The 16,114-nt window shown below is 39.4% G+C and overlaps 1 protein-coding gene and 1 long non-coding RNA gene across 3 annotated transcripts; one reads left to right on the top strand and one right to left on the bottom strand.

The window, feature by feature from the left end:
* The first annotated feature begins 586 nt into the window (after positions 1–586).
* On the top strand, positions 587–3,280 carry LOC119901780. Of its 2 annotated transcripts, XR_005444249.1 has the most exons (3): positions 587–2,155; positions 2,915–2,950; positions 3,042–3,280. It is a non-coding gene; the product is annotated as an uncharacterized LOC119901780 (long non-coding RNA). The 2 variants fall into 2 exon arrangements; XR_005444248.1 differs by lacking the exon at positions 587–2,155 and having other exon boundaries at positions 2,162–2,950.
* A 2,110-nt stretch (positions 3,281–5,390) lies between these two features.
* On the bottom strand, positions 5,391–12,307 carry ltb4r2b (leukotriene B4 receptor 2b). The gene is made up of 5 exons (XM_038717437.1): positions 12,132–12,307; positions 9,539–10,133; positions 8,991–9,191; positions 8,848–8,891; positions 5,391–7,701 (listed from the first exon to the last, which is right to left on the bottom strand). Exons 2-5 carry the CDS (start codon positions 10,112–10,114, stop codon positions 7,440–7,442), a joined length of 1,083 nt encoding a protein of 360 aa, XP_038573365.1. The 5' UTR covers positions 10,115–10,133; positions 12,132–12,307; the 3' UTR covers positions 5,391–7,439.
* Positions 12,308–16,114: the final 3,807 nt, after the last annotated feature.

Genomic DNA, 16,114 nt, shown 5'->3' with positions numbered 1-16,114 from the left:
AGACGTTGAACAGGTCGGCCAAGGAAAACAGTTGATGATGACAGAAATATGGTGAGAACTGTGAAGGAAACCCCCAAAACATCAGTAAGTGACATCAGCAACGACCTCCACAGTGCAGGGTGAAGGTATCACAATCCACTGTTGGAAGAAGACTCGGAGCAGAAATCTAGAGGCCACACCACAAGATGCAAACCACAAGGATCGGAAGAACAGATGGAAATTTGCAAAGAAGTACAGAGATGAGCTGCAAAAGTTCAGGAACACAATCTTATGGACTGATGAGACCAAGATTAATCTCTACTAAAGTGTGGAGAAAGAAAGGAACTGCTTATGATCCGAAGCATCCAAGCTCATCTGTGAAGCATGGAGGAGGTGATGTCATGGCTCGGGCGTGCATGGCTGTAAACAAGAAAGTTCCATTACTTTTGCTCACCTAAGAATGCTGCTAATACAAACAGTGATATGTCCTAAGTTGTTTAACACATGAATACCAGGAAATAAAAGCTGAAATTCTGAACTCTTGTCTCATACTCATCTTTTGATCTTAAACCCAAACATCTTCAGTGAACAACAAAAACAAAGGAATTTGCCTTATCGTTCCAATACTTTTGGAGGGGACTGTATCATCTAGTGAGTGCAAACTATGAGATTATCGATTACTCTCTATTTGCTTGGATCCTCCTAGGTTCAGGAGTGCTGGAACCATTAACTGGCTTTCCAAACCATATAGAGTAAACCGTTAAACTTCAATTAATACCCCAGGCTTTTATTTTGCTTCGATCTCTGAACTCACACTGCCTATTTTTGGGACAGGTGTCTATATGGGAAGTAGGCTAAAATCAAATTGTTTCTTTCAACCAGTATGAATATCACTTGTATAAAAACTTGATCTAGCACCAAGAGACAGCCCATCAAGACCAACCTCAAGCACAGAGAGGGACCGATCGACCATACCGGTAAATTTGAATAAATAATACTTTTGGTGCTCATTGTTTTTGTAAAATGAACGGCAGAATTTCTAAAATTCTAACGATATATAGCATGTCCATATTGACAAAAGTTGAAACATTTATAGTGGTATGCAAGATCTTGGCAGCTTGGGTCAAGCAGGTGCCCCAGTGGGCTTTCAGAGGTTTTATACATCCAAAGAACGTCAATGTAAACCAGACCAGGCTTCTAATTGAGCAGTGTTTATTTGTGAAAATGTGCCGCAAAAGGGACAGGCATCTAAGTGAAGTTTTACGTTATGTGATAAGTCCAGTAGAACTACAAAATGTAAAGTGTTCTATATTTTATCGATAATAAAGGCGTTCTAACATAAGCCGCTTTGGATGAAAGCGTCAGCTAAATGAGTAATTGTAGATGTAATAAAGAGGGGTGCATTTATTTTATGTCCCTTATTAACTAGGTTTTGGACAGATATGCAGGAATTTATGTTCAATAAAACCATGTATTTAGGATTTAATTGGGGGTAAAGACATTTTGGCTAAATTTGAAAGTGACAAATATTTTTAGTTCTAGCGTAAATTCTTCACATTGATTGTTGTCCAATCTGTTTATTGGTTTTAATGCGGGGAAAAAACAGCAACAAGATGAAGGTGTTACATCAAATGTAGCTGCCAATATAATCAGAGACCAAACAAGGCACACAATAAACGGAGGAATAAAGGATGCAACATTATACATGAGGGTCTAGTAACTTTACTGTATTAATGAGAAGTTGTTAACAATCATAATATATTTTATGTTTTGTTTAATAAATATTATTGTTAAATATCGGTTTATATTTTATATTATATTATTGTATTTTGTTACATCTATATTATTAGTTTAGAATAATATTTGTATACACCTTTAGCTTTACCTTTAGTTTTATAGTTAAAATAACATTTTCAATAATATGCACTACACATGCATAAAAGTGAAAATGCTCCTTATAATTAAAGTTATTTTTTAAACCTTGTGTTTTATAATTTTGGCTCTTCCACGCCAGACCCGGAAGCTGCTTGACGGGGCACAGCGAACACGTGGTTTTGATAAAGACATAAATTGAGCCTCAGCTTCATTAACAGCCTCTCTTCCTTGTTGCGGTGGTGCTGGTCGGTCATGTTTAGGTGGAGAGACGAAGACCCATGTGCATGAAGCTCCATTTACGGTATATGTTCAGGTTTTGCATGAGAGTACATTGTTTATGTCGCAGTTGATTTATTTATTTATGTGCGTGTAGCTGTTTGTTGTGGTTATTTCCGCAGAGGATAATTGTTAGCTCGCTGCTTGTTAGCGCCAAACCAACCTCATGGTCTGTGCTAATGAGCCGAGCTGCTGTCTTATTAAACAAAGCCTGCATCCGAGTAAACGTATGTTTTAAGGATTTAAATTAATTTTGAATTAATTAGTAGCATAATCTGAATTTTATTTTATCGCGCTGATTGCATTATATTTTACTGTGTGCAACTGACAGGCCTCAAAATGAAGTTTTAGGATGATCAAATTGCACGTTACACTTCAAATGGCACAATTCACTTCCTGTAAAAATGAACATAGTTGATGGTTACAAACATAACCCACATGGATGCAGGATTTATTGCAGCAGTGTTGGGCTGCTTACATTTAGCTCAGTAACTAGAAACTGGTAACTGAGTTTGTTAAAATGTTGGGCCTCATTTACACAAACTTGTATTCTTCTGATGGAGGCAAAATGCCACATGGAGATGCCAAAGCGGTTTATAATAAATCCCCTTTTTGTCCTGGATTATACAGTCAAACCTTGATGATGATTTGCATGTGAGTCCGTGTTTCAGCTGAACCTCATGATTATTCTTTCACTGCACTGATGGGTTTGACGATACGGATAATAGTGAGGACTTTTAATTGTATTGCAAGTTGAGACTAACTTGTCATATATTCCTTTTAGGATGTTCAGTGCCTGGACTGGATTTATCTTGATGAGGTCCGTATAGTCTGTAAGTTGATGCATGAAGCTAAACTCTCAAAACGGTTTCAACAGTTTGGTATTAATACACCTTTTTTTGTGTTTGCAGGTAACTGGAAAAGAGTCCACTGCTGGATCACCCCAGTTTGTTTGTTTTTGTTCTTTGTTGAAGCCTAAAAGGACAAAGCTGAATGTTGTAGGGCAAGTTTAAAACCCATAAGTATGACTTGCTTCTGGGAATGTCTTATCTATGCACATGAATAGGATCCAAATCCCTACTTAAACTAGTCTTGACACTGTGTGAACTGTTTCACTGGTAAATAAAGTGTTATCAAGTGTTGGACTGTGTATTTGTACATGCTGTTGTATGTTGTACATGCCAGGGTGTCTGCTGGGGTATAAATATAATAGAAATAAATCAATTTGCAAAATAAGGCCATTAAAGTCTTAATCGCCATTTAACAAGGTATTAAACTCTTAACATTTTTTCAATGTGAAAATCCTGTTTGTCCAAATGTTCACCTAAAAGTGTAGGTGAACGTATTTATCATGCATAGCCAGAAATGCTACACAGGCAGTGAGTCAGACTGTCATCCGTCTGTAACGTGAGGCGCAGGGATTTATCCTGTGACTATCTCACGCTTAAACGCTCCAAAAATAGATCCGTACGGACCGGGAAATGATTACGAGTACAACCAACCGTAATCTCCCACCCCGCCTGACCCACAAGGCTAATCGTCCAAAACGTATAGTGAGAGCGGCGATCAGGAGTAACGGGACTAACACGGTTGGCCGGTCGCTCTATGGCCGCTTGAACAGCCACAGCTCCTGAGGGCGAGATGCGCCACCAGCAGCTGAATCGGTAAAACAGGACAACAGAAAGTTCAAGGAGCGTCTGGGTTTGGCTAACGTTAGCTGGCCAATTTAGCTAAATTGGTGCCTTCTATTAGAACGCATTCAACTTTTCATAAAGCCGATACACTCGTCAAGTTCACTTGTGAACAGATAAATCATGGCCTGCATGCAGCGGGATTTAATGAAACTTTGTGCTGCAACAAAGTTTATAAATGTTGAACTCTGTGTTCTGCATAAATGTGTATGATATTGACGAGTTAGAAGCCTGCCCTAAATCAAGGTTGGCGATTATCATGTAGCCTAGGGCATTTTTCTTGCACATATTTAATCAAAACAACCCCAAACAAACAGCTGTAATTTGAATTAATATTATACTTGTAAGTTATATTGAATTATATTATGAATAATATTGAATATAGTAACATAATTAATATATTAAACTTATAGTTCACTATGAAATTAATATAATTTTAATTTAATGTACTAATATTAATACAGTCATGAGTCAAATTCCTCATGTGTACACATACCTAGCAATAAAGCTGATTCTGATTTAGACTATTTCCTCCTCCAGGTTGTGCCTTTGCTACACCGCCTACACTACTTATTTATTCACTCCTGGCCTATTTGAATTTTGTTTTATTCATCACGTGGTCAATGAAAGTTATCACATATCATTGCAGGCAAGCTCACATTATCTAGTTTAAACAAACAAACACAAAATTACACTGTTACACATGATTTGCTCTAATATTGTGTACATAAACATCGTTGCCTATGTAAGACAGTTGCTTTTGACAGGAAATCTGACCAGTCCTTCACATAGAAAACAGTTTGCCCAAACAGGCTGTTATAGGCAACTGAGAAAGTTGGTGAATGCCTCAATTTTTAGGTGGTGTTAGAACCTGATGACATATAGGCAATAAATAAAAATAAATAAAAAACTCAAAAATGTCACTTTTAAAGGTGTGTGGCTGATTTAATCGTTTACAGCTCAAAGTAGCGCTGCAGTCTTAAAATATGTTGAAAAGGTCTTGAAAATGTCTTAAAAAGGTTTAATTTTGCCTCCTGTATATACCCTGACATGCATTACATCTACATACAGATGATGTAGACGCTGGTGTACAGAATATGCATTGCGTTCATCATAGTTCGATAAAAGTTACTAGTAAGGCCGTTAAAAGGCAGTAAGACTGAGTTTTGAAAAATAGTCATATCTTCAATGAAAACATTGCCAAGTCTTTAAGCACAGAACATCATGTTTTGTGTGAAGCTGGTTATTTGGTGCCATCTTCAAAGATCTTAAAGCTGTTTCAAATATGTGGTTGTTAAAGCCAAGGGTTTTCTGTGTGCAGTTTAAATATCTGACCTTAATTTCAGCTTTATGGAAAAATGTCATGTTGAATGACAAAGGGGTACAACAGAACTTGCAGTACGATGCTTTGAAAACAATACATAAGCACATAACTCTTTAAAATGACTAGTAAAGCTGAGATGTGCCACAAATTAAAATGTTAACATTTGTTATTGCGTTCATGAAAAATCTCCGCGAAGGAGGAAACCAATTTAACCTTGCATGACAGATCTAATGACACTAAAATAATTGGACAGAGTGCCTCAAGATTTAATGTAGGTTTTCATTATAAACAATCTAGTACAAAACGGAGTGCAGGGTGTGTACAAATACTGTACATTGATAACTTTGAATACTTGTCATCTGTAAAAGTACACTGGTGTTCTAAACAATGTTAAATGTCTGTATTTCTTGCAAATGCTAAATAGAAGTGTGTAAATAATTACAGTTGATACACAGGTCAGTTATAATTTACTTGTACCTGCATCACTGACTTCCAGTCAAACTTGTGTTTCTTGTAACAAATCTTTTTTAAAAACCTATCCAACATTTCAAACAGATGCTTCCACTCAACTCAGTCGAAAGCCTTCTCTTATGAAAAGCCTGCCTCTCCTGGATGGAGCTGTTTCGGTCGTCTTTGATCATGGACGGTCTTGCCTAAAGTTTGCTATTTGTTTTAAGCAGCGACATTGGATTGACAAGTGCTCCTCTGAGAGATGGTGGCTGGTTGATCTTTTGTATTGTTGACTCCAATAGCATATCCTAGATTGGTTGCTGTATTTCTTGTGCCTGCACCGCAGACTTCCAGTCAAACTGGTCTTTCTTTCAACACAATACTTTTGTTTAAAAATATATATATACACATTACATTACAACAAAATGGTTGATAGTGGCAGCAAATACAGAATACCATCAAATGAATAGGTAAATAAAAATAGTAAAAACAGGTGAATATACAGATGTTGCAGTAATTACAATGTACATAAATAAAATTAAAATAGGGGCTATTACACTTGATAATCTTATTCCAGTTGCCCCGCCCCAGTCATTGGCTTGATTGATCAGTACCAACAATTTATTTTTAAAAACTCCCAACTTTCCTTTAGTAATGCATGCTCGTTTTTCCATAGCAACACATGTTGATAGATCCTTAATATATTGATTCAGACTTTGTTCACATTTTTCCATTATATAGCTATTGCTTTCTTAAATACAAGTCTATTATTTCCTCCTGTAACTATAGCCTCCAGCTTTTAAGTTTATCTTCTGATGACTCAGACGACTTGTCTACAAACATTAGAGCATTAGAAGAACATTAGACCAACGTGTTTCACTGTAATCCAGCACTGAGAAGGGTGAGGAAGTTAGTGGTTTTGATATACAGAGATAAAATGTCTTATTTGTAAAAATGTAAATAACATCGAAGGAATATCAGATGTTTCTGGTAGTTCAGTAAATGACATTACTGACTTTAAACCAGCATCTGTCTCTTCCATGGAGTCTGTATTCTAGGTTGCTGCCTCTCGTGTTCATTTAGCTATAGTATTTAGGATTTCTTCCAATTTGTTTTTTCGCCTGACAACTCCCCAAAACTCTTAATCAAGTCTAACAGAGATGGCACTGAATACTCAAGGTTTATTTTAAACATCATCTGCGTAAAGAGATCTTTGATATTCTGAGTGACCCACTGAGATCCCTGATATAGATGGAGAGTCTCTAATAGCCATAGCAAATGGCTCCACTGCTACTACAAATCGCAATGGAGAGAGAGGGCAACCTTGGCATGTAGATCTGTACAATGAGAAGGGCGATGTATGGTGCTAATTCGCTTGAGGAAGTCTTTATACACTTTATACAGGTGCTTCCACTCAATTCAGCCGAAAGCCTTCACTTATGAAAAGCCTGCCTCCCATGTATAAAGCCGTTTGGGTCATCTTTCATCATGAACGGCAGTAACCCTTCAAGGCTTCTCAAAAAAGTCTTGCCTAAGATTTTGCTATCTGTTTTAAGCAGCGACATAGGTCTGTGGGAGTGATTAGTGTCCCTCTGAGAGATGGTGGCTAGTCTTTCTTTTGGAGGACTCCTATAGCATATCCAAGATTGGTTGTTTTTAAATTGATTAGAAATCTCTATAGGAAGCCTGTCTGGACCACTTTTCCTCCAAAACACAAAACTTGACAGTCAACTCAAAGCTGCACAGAGAAAATTTAGGCTCAAATGTTGCTTTATGCAAAATCAACAGACTCCACATGTAGTTTAAAGTATTTTCCCTTTCAGAGCACTAGCACAAAGTTCATTTTAAGCTCTGCTCCCTTTTTGTATAGTAGGAGTTCCTGTGCTGTTTGCAGAGTCAACATTGCTGGTTACCACTTTGTCTTTACCCATGATCCGACTCTTTTTGTTTTCTGTTTGGTCCTCAAAGAGCCGAGCCATGAAGGCAAGGCCACTCTGCTTGATGTAGGACTTCCCAGCAAAGGTGTAGAGGATAGGATTAGCACAGCTGCTGATGAAGGCCAAAGCCGAGGTCACTGCACGACTGGACTGAGAGATATGGTCCAAACTGCAGACAAACAGAACATTTAAAGGTATTTAAACATTTAAATACCATAAAGCAAACAATTACACAAAAAGTTATGTAACTAAAATTAGCAAACTGGGTTAGCAAGCTGGCACTACAGTTCCAGCTGTGAAGCTAACATACAGAGAAGATGAGCCAGTTTCCCCGTGGTCCAGCACACCAGCTCCAGACAGCGATCCACACAACTCCCCTGCTACTAGAGCTAACATCACAACAACAGTATGCCTCGGACAACTAGAACGTAAGCTGAATGTCTGTGGTAAAGTCATTTAACGTTACCTGACACACAAATCATGACTGGAATAGTGTTGTGTGACATAGTCCGAGTCACTTTGTTTGTTTCCCATTTACAGAGCCAGGGCTGTGTACAAACACCCAAACATTTTGTTTCAGCACGCACATAGAACGAATAGCTAGCAGACCGTGAAGACATATTTGCTGAATTTGACAAAAAGACATGTATTAGATTAGAAAGGCTTACCCCACCAAGACCACAACAACTGAAACATATGTTATATTTAAGGTTTGTTAACAATTAAATTGAAGATCTGTAGCATTCTTGGGAGCTAAACTAAGATCTTGCTCTCAAACTAACTGATATGTAATACTATAGGTATATTCACAGATGGATTACTGACCATGGGGCCAGGGGGCTTCACTTGCTAAATGTGAAAGAGACACATAGTGACCACAGAGACACGCAATACAACTACAAAGAGACACAAAACAGCCATAAGATGACAAAAAACTACAAAGTGAAACAAAATGGTAAATGGTCTGTACTTGTATATCACCTTTCTGACCACTCAAAGCTTCACACTACATCATATTATATGTACACACTGATGAGCAAAGCTACTGCCAACAAGAAAACAGAAATGAACTACATTCTTCACGATGCATGAAACTTGGGGTTCAGTGTTTCACCCACTATGACATGCAAAATCTAAATGTCAGGTTTTCTGTGGAACATCAGAGCTTGTTCCATCACTTTGTGTAGAAATGAATTATTAACTTATTAATGTTTCTGTAGTGCATAAAACAACCACCCAAAAGTACCACATGTCAATAAAAATAAGTTAACATTAGTTTGTGAGGGGAAAATGGGGAAAATCTTTGGTTACTCACTTTGTTCGTGTGGTTGAATTGTGTGGGTAAGACACAGCTGCCACCTTGGACCAACCAAAACATACTCAGTGTTAATTCAAAATATCAGATCATTGATCTGAAAGAAGCAATGATTTAATGGGATAAATGATGCGCTTACACACCTGTATCATGTTGACAACATGGTATGGCAGCCAGAAAAGGCCAAACGTCACCACGATAGCCAGGATGAGTTTCTCGCTGCGCATCTTTCGATGGAACTTGGTCTGCCTCAGGCGTTTCAGGATGAGGACGTAGCTGATTATGATGACTGTATAAGGAAGAATGAATCCCACCACTGTCTCAAAGGCATACTGAAACTTTACCTGCACACGGGAGGATAGAAATCAGATGTGCTCGCTGTCATAACGTATCTGTCAAACCACCGCTTCATGCATAAAACAAAGATAAACCTTATGAGAGTAAAGAAAATGACGAAACAGCCAACATGGGTATGATTGTTTTATGATTAAGGTTTAAATTATTCTGACAGTTCTTTTTGTTTGTGGAAAACACCAATTAGAATTGTTTTTTATAGTGATACATTTTCACTTCTATGTATTTGTGTTAATTTGTGTTTACACCTCTGATCCAAAGACAATATGAGACTTCTTCCAAGTTAGACAATAAAGAAGATATCTTACACCATTTTTAATGTTAAACGTGTACTTACATATCGAGACCGGCTGTGATGGGGCACACACACTAATCTTGTTATATTGTGCTTGTCTTTGTTCTTTATCACGTCTCGAAACACCAGTGAGGGAACAGAAAACACCATCACCAGCAGCCACATGCATACGATCACCGTCCTCACAATCTTCCTGCTGACCAGGGAGGACAGTCTACTCGGGAACACCACGGCCACCAGCCTGTGCACGCTCATCAGTGTGATCAGAAAGATGGAGGCGTACATGTTGGAGTTGCATAGGTAGAACACGCCTTTGCACATGACTTGACCAAAGACCCATGACTGCATGGCCAGGTAGATAACGATGAAGATGGTGAGGGCCATGATGAAGCCATCGGCGCACGCCAGGTTGAGGATGAGGATGGTGGTGACGGAGCGTTGCCGGATGCGCGCCAGGATGCTCCAGACGATGAAGAGGTTGCCAGGGACTCCCAGGAGGAAGACCAAGCCGAGGATGAGAGCACCCAAGGCCGTGGAGACGTCATTGCTCACAGGGTTCTCGTTACCATCTGTTTCATCGGCAGCGGTAGGCGTGGGGGTAAGATCCAAGTTGTTCATGCTGGAAGGAGTTTTGTTCCTGAGGACCAGTGACAAAATTAATTTGTTTGAATGAATGATTGAATTTAGTGTTTATTGTACTTTAAACTTGTGGGCACCTTTCTCATTACTTCTTGAGTATCTGTATCTCTATGATATACTAACTCATGAGGATGAGTTACTTTTTCTAATTTTATGAGACTTCGTTATTAAGTTGACAGAATGAGCTTTTGTACTTTTCTAAAGTATTTGAAGATTTACATCGCTCCTCCAACAATCTGTTTATCACTGCTGATTAATAAGTGTTATTGGGGCAGAGATATAGATAGAAGTCTTTGCTGGTTGGCAGTTTATCACCTCCAATTTATATGTCTAGCCTAAGCCAAGACATATATATCGCTCTCACATCAACCTGGTTCTGATGTCTCACTGGCTTACGATTATATTTAGATTTCAAGATCCTGGTCCTCATCTATAAGGCCTTGATGTTGTAGCCTAGTTTTTGGAAGGTGCTATATAAATACAGTTTTACTTACTTTCTCTCACCATCACTGATTATACATTTTTTTTGTCTGTGGTAATGGATGCACACCTTTTTTCAATTTCTGATCGTCTTCACATATCTCTGGTGTTTCTGCACGTCTGTGTGATGTGGGCGGCCATTACATCACTCATATTTAAAGTTAACAGGAACAGGCAGGTACAAGCAAATGTTTCTAACTGTGAATGATGACAAGACGTATTAAAAGCAGAAAAAAGATGATGCCGTTTGGTTCTTTCTCTCTTCAGGTTACAGAGCACTATCTGAGCACACTACTTGTCTAAGACAAAGTTGGCGGTGGTCCGGACAAAAGGGTGCACCAGTAACTGAAGATCAACATTACAGAATATCATTCACCAAATGGAACGGTCCACACGCTGTTTCCAGAACTAGCTGTCACGCAGCCTCTAAAATATTCCCATCAGACCCTGTAGCCAACTCTGAGGCAGCATGTTAAAACACGTCAAACATCGGCAGGACTGCGTCAAAGAAGTATTTCAGCATAGTTTTTGATTCCCTTTCATTCTTTTTTCAAGTTTGCCATAATTGCCTCTCTTCTTTGGACTTTTTCTCAGTGTCCCGTCATGGAAACCAATAACATACAGTGCAGAAGTCACAGAAGGTTGAAGAAGTTGAAACCCTGACTTGCTGAAAAGAAAAATTAAACATGAGTGATGTAGAGACGAGTTGGGAAACTACATATATGATCTCCGCAAAACCACATTTCCCTTTGTGAGAACAAGACATTTTTCCTGATTAAATCTTTATTTCCTTGCCTGGGTCCCACACAAGCAAACTTTAGTTTATTTTCCCCTGATAGCATACGAGAGTGAGTGAGCCAAACTTCCATCACCAGTAAAAAAAAAAATCGACAGAAGTCAAGTTTAAGAAACACATTGATGCCGTCAGGTGGAAGCATTGTTTCACAGAAATGACTGTTCTAACCCGCAGACGACTGTGCTATCTGTCAGTTCAGGTCAAACCCCCCAAACTCTGCTAATGAAGACCTAATGTTGCAACGGACAACAACAATGGACAAAGTGCACTAAGGAGGAAACATCTGGTGTGATTTATGTTTAAATGACAAAGGAAAGGACTTTAAAAGTAATAGAAAAAAGTACAGCAAAGATATGATTTTGACCTTTTGGATTATTTGGGTAAAAAGCAAACAATCCAAAACCTGAGAAATGTTTGAAAAAAAAAATCACTAGAATACTCCAAACGACTTGTTGCTGCCAGAAACTCTCTTTGCCAATAAAGCAACAGAGATGGATTAGTTTGCAGTCCAAAGTTTTAAACTAATGATATCATAGGTTTGTAATAAATCTGCCACGTGTAAATAATCAAGTCAAGAAAAGTAAATTATTGTTTTAAGACGGAAGAAAGAATTGGAAAGAAACACAGATGTTGTAAAATCTGAGAAAGAAAATGAAGGAAAATTAAATCAAGTCCAAAATCATAGCGCTCAGAGTTTACCAGGTGATGATTAAAACTGACCTTTCCGGGACTTGATGCCTCCCTGCGATGGATTCAGTTAGCCCGCTGCTGCTCTCCACGCTGTCCGGCTCTTGAAATGTCTCCCTTGCGTGGATGGTCTCTCTTAAGTCAGTCCATAATGAACTGAATCAGATTCTGCCCCACAGGCTGAAACATGCTCTGGTAAGAGGTGTGGCCTTCCCTAAAACGCTCCCTCTCCCTCCCTTGTTTCAAGTATTGTATTTTCCTCTCTGCATATGACTATCCTGTGGAATGTATCTCAAGTATATGTGCTATAACACTGTATGCATGAAGCCATATTTATGTTCCTGGAAACATGTCCCAGTGCCAGGTATCAAAATGCATACTTTCCCCTCTCTGAGTCAACTGTTGCGTAATCTGAGGAACTGAGGAGTATAGGTGATTTACATTCTTGCACAAGTTTGCTGTGTCAGGGATGCTGCATGCACAAGTGCAAACAGGTACATAGGATGCACACACAGAAAAAGTCACTCACTAGTTCATGCAAGTCTCTGCCTCTGACTTCTTGTGAATGCTGTTTTCCAGGAAGCTCAAGGACTGAGTGACTGAGCAGGGTGTTGTATTTTATTTTTTTACCACAATCATCTAAGTCTGCTGAACGGGCATGCCCTTGTTCAGTGATGTCATGGCTCATATTCAGGCAGAATCACACTTACAGTACAGACTGGACGGAAAGACAATATTATCTGATAGTTATCTGTTACCCGGCGAGCAGCTGAAATGGTCTGAACATACACCAAAAAACTTTAAATTGATGATATAAAGACTTAAAGGGGAGTTCCCCACTGATTTTACACATCACTGTTTAAAGGTCTCGGGCACTGCTATGTGAAAGAAAGTTGTATAAAGGATTTTGTGGCTGCAGAGGGAGCTGTGTGAAATCTGAAAATGAGTGTGGAGTTGAAAGATGTGAGCTTACCTCGGCGGCCTACTCCTCAACTGAAGCTAGCAGCTCCATCCACGGACCCATGACACTGGTGTGGCTAAAAATATAGTCGGCTTTGTCTTGTTGACATGGCAAAGTAAACAGTCCAACCATGTTATATAGCTATAAAGATTCTTTAGCAAATTAAGTTGTTCAAACGTAATAATTCAACCAGGAATAAATATTTATATTGTGTCTACTTAGCTTGCTAAATTAAGACATCAGAATTGGTAGTATTAGGGGCCAGGTCAGTCTGCTCATTAAGTAACCAAATATTTAGGATATAAAGGACAAAGACTTTTGACTCAGAGCACTTTATGGCGCTGCTAATGAAGCTTCTTTTCCGGAGACAAACAAACAACTCATATTTCATCTCTCCATCTTTATCTCTCTCATCCTTTTTTTACTGCTCTGATATGAACTTGTAAAGACTTGATTATGGTAGAAAAGGACGTGGTCTACCCAGCAGTGAAGGGACATACTGTAACTCAAGTACTGTCCTTACAAATTTGCTTCAAATTTTGAGGTACTTGTACTTCGCTTGAGTCCTCTCTTTTTATGCCACTTTCTACTTAAACTCCACTACAATTATTTGGCAACTTTAGTTACTAGTTACTTTACAAATTAAGATTGTTGCACAGAAAACATATGAAAATATACAAGTACATTGTTTGCACATTAGATTGATTCAATCAGTCAATAAATTATTTCAGTAACGTCTCCCTCTGACTCATCAGTGTGTCAGGAAATCCAGTTGTGATTGTGTGATGTGTAACATTTTTCAGTGGTAATCTGTCTCAGGCTCTGAAAGCAGAGCTGACTGTTGAGGAAAGTTACAGTAAAGCTGTTCTGATATTTCACCACATGATGGCAACACATCCACATGAATTGTTGTTATGTTCCTCCTCTTCCTATTAACTTGACACTCAGCAATTCCTCCTGTGTATTGCACCAGTCCTTTAAACAACTTACTAGCCTTTCAACAGTTTCACAACCCCCCAAAACTTTCTATTTCTAGAGAAGCTCTGTGTCTTAACTACTAAAAATGCTCATTCATACAGCACCTGCATGTACGAACAAACTGAAGTTCAACTCTATTAACCTGTAAACACAGTACTGATTGGAAGTCTTGCTGCTCGATCAAATATAGAAAACTTTAAAATTTAAACTTTTTGCCGCTTTGGGGAACCAGGTTACTGTCTCTCAAGTCAAAGGCAGCCAAATCTGAAAATAACAACACACTGATATTGCACATGTTGTGTGCGTATATATATTTACAAGAAGGTAAGTATGTATGTGCGTAATTGTATATATTCCTTGTATATCATTTAGTTTCATTTTTTAGTTCCTTCTTTTGTGCCCTGACATTGAAATTATATATTTTTCTCTACATTTTGGCCTTCAATACAAGCTAAGCTGCCGTTATTCTCACCTTAACATTTTTCCAAAATGAAGAGTGGATGAATCTGAAAACGCCGGCCATACATGTTAGTGTGGATGAGAAAACTTCAACTTCAATCAAGTGATATTATAAAGTAAGTAAATACTCAAGTAAAGTACAAGTACCTCAAAATTGTACTTAACTGCTTGAGTATCTCGTCAGCTTTGACGAGCATACACAGGCCATTAAAAAACTGCTGCTCCACCTGTTTCTTCAACATGCTCTCTGTCACAAACCAGGTCAAACTCACATGCATAACCAGCACAGCAGCCAAGGTTATAGGTCTCGCCACACCCAACCTCACGGAGCTCAATTGGAAGGCCATCTCACGCACAAAAGCACAGGGCATCACACACCCACTCAGCTGCCATTTCACTGCACTGCCATCTGGGCATGTACAGGTCTCTGAGGTGCAGAAAGGCTCACTTTGGCAAAAGCATGGTACCCGCAGCCATAGGAGCCCTAAACAGGGTGACTCGGGAACGAAGAGTCTCATTTTCACGTTGTTTTTATGTGTCTGTTATGTGCTGTCATAGTAGCCAAATGAATAGCCTCTTTGGAGCCCGCAGCCACCACCAGCCCTCCCCATATAGGGACTTTGTATGGGGTATGGGTTATCAAATTGAGCCTCGGGCCCTCAGAAGTCTTGTGTCGGCCCTGCAAGTATAGCAGTTTTTTTGTAACATCTTTAGATCTGTCCAGGATCCAAGGCCTTCCCACACAACCCCAAGAGGATGACAGGGAGAGTGAAACAAGCCCCTAGTTACACGCCAGTATAGCATACGCTTAATGATTGTGAGAATCAGAGGAGGGCGAGGAAGGAGGACAGAGGGGAGAGACAGCCAGAGGGAGGAGGTCGGGGGGATAAGGAGCTGGACTGAAGCGGAGAGAGCCAGAGAGCGTGTGTTTATTTAAGTTTTTCGTCTCCTGACTCAGACAGAGAGCAGACTACAGAGGATAATGAGAAACAGATCTGTGGTGGAGAGGAAGGAGAGACTCGAGAGAAGGAGGGACGAGGAGGAGTTGGTGGGGAGGAGAGAGGAAGAAGGAGTGGGGGGTTTTTTTTTAAAGAAGAAGAAAGGGGAGGAGAGGGAAGAGTGACAGCCAAAAAAGGGGGGCTGTCGTGTTCATCGCCACAGGAAATAGGCCCTCTTATGTTCACTAACTGACATCACTAACATCACAGCCCTGGTGGCCATGCAGCCGGCCTACAATGGCAGGTTTTGGAGACAGTGAGCCGCTTGCCATGAGTCCCGCTCATGATTGGAATAATAATCATATTGCTTTGGACTTCAATGTGTGAAAAAAGTCATTGATGCTGAGGATGATATGGAGATCAAACCTAGTTCTAGTGGGAAAAACACCAGGAAAACGATGTGTAGATGATGTAAATAAGATGTAAGTTGTAAATAAAAGCCACTTTTGCAAGGATTTAAAGTGTGTTGTTGGTGTAGCCTATTAAGTAAATGTGAAGTAAGTTAGACTAAAGAGAAACCTCCAGAGTGAGTGAGTAAAGGGGGGGAAAAGAGAGGCTGGAGGTTTGTCAGGGGGGATTCATGACTGACAGGCTCAAGCTCCTATGGGGAATGAGTAACG

The sequence above is a fragment of the Micropterus salmoides genome, unplaced genomic scaffold (assembly GCF_014851395.1).
Source record: "Micropterus salmoides isolate LMB-PRFRI ecotype aquatic unplaced genomic scaffold, ASM1485139v1 Ms_hic_scaffold_14, whole genome shotgun sequence".
NCBI lineage: Eukaryota > Metazoa > Chordata > Actinopteri > Centrarchiformes > Centrarchidae > Micropterus > Micropterus salmoides.
This window is presented reverse-complemented; position numbering and strand designations above follow the sequence as displayed.

What these genes read in the sequence shown, in the direction of transcription:
- ltb4r2b (XM_038717437.1), bottom strand. Translation starts at nt 10,114, where the DNA reads ATGAACAACTTGGATCTTACCCCCACGCCTACCGCTGCCGATGAAACA. An exon ending in ATGTTGTCAACATGATACAG is followed by an intron (nt 8,892 to 8,990) that starts GTGTGTAAGCGC and finishes GGTTGGTCCAAG; the next exon opens with GTGGCAGCTGTGTCTTACCC. An exon ending in AATTCAACCACACGAACAAA is followed by an intron (nt 7,702 to 8,847) that starts GTGAGTAACCAA and finishes GTTTGTCTGCAG; the next exon opens with TTTGGACCATATCTCTCAGT.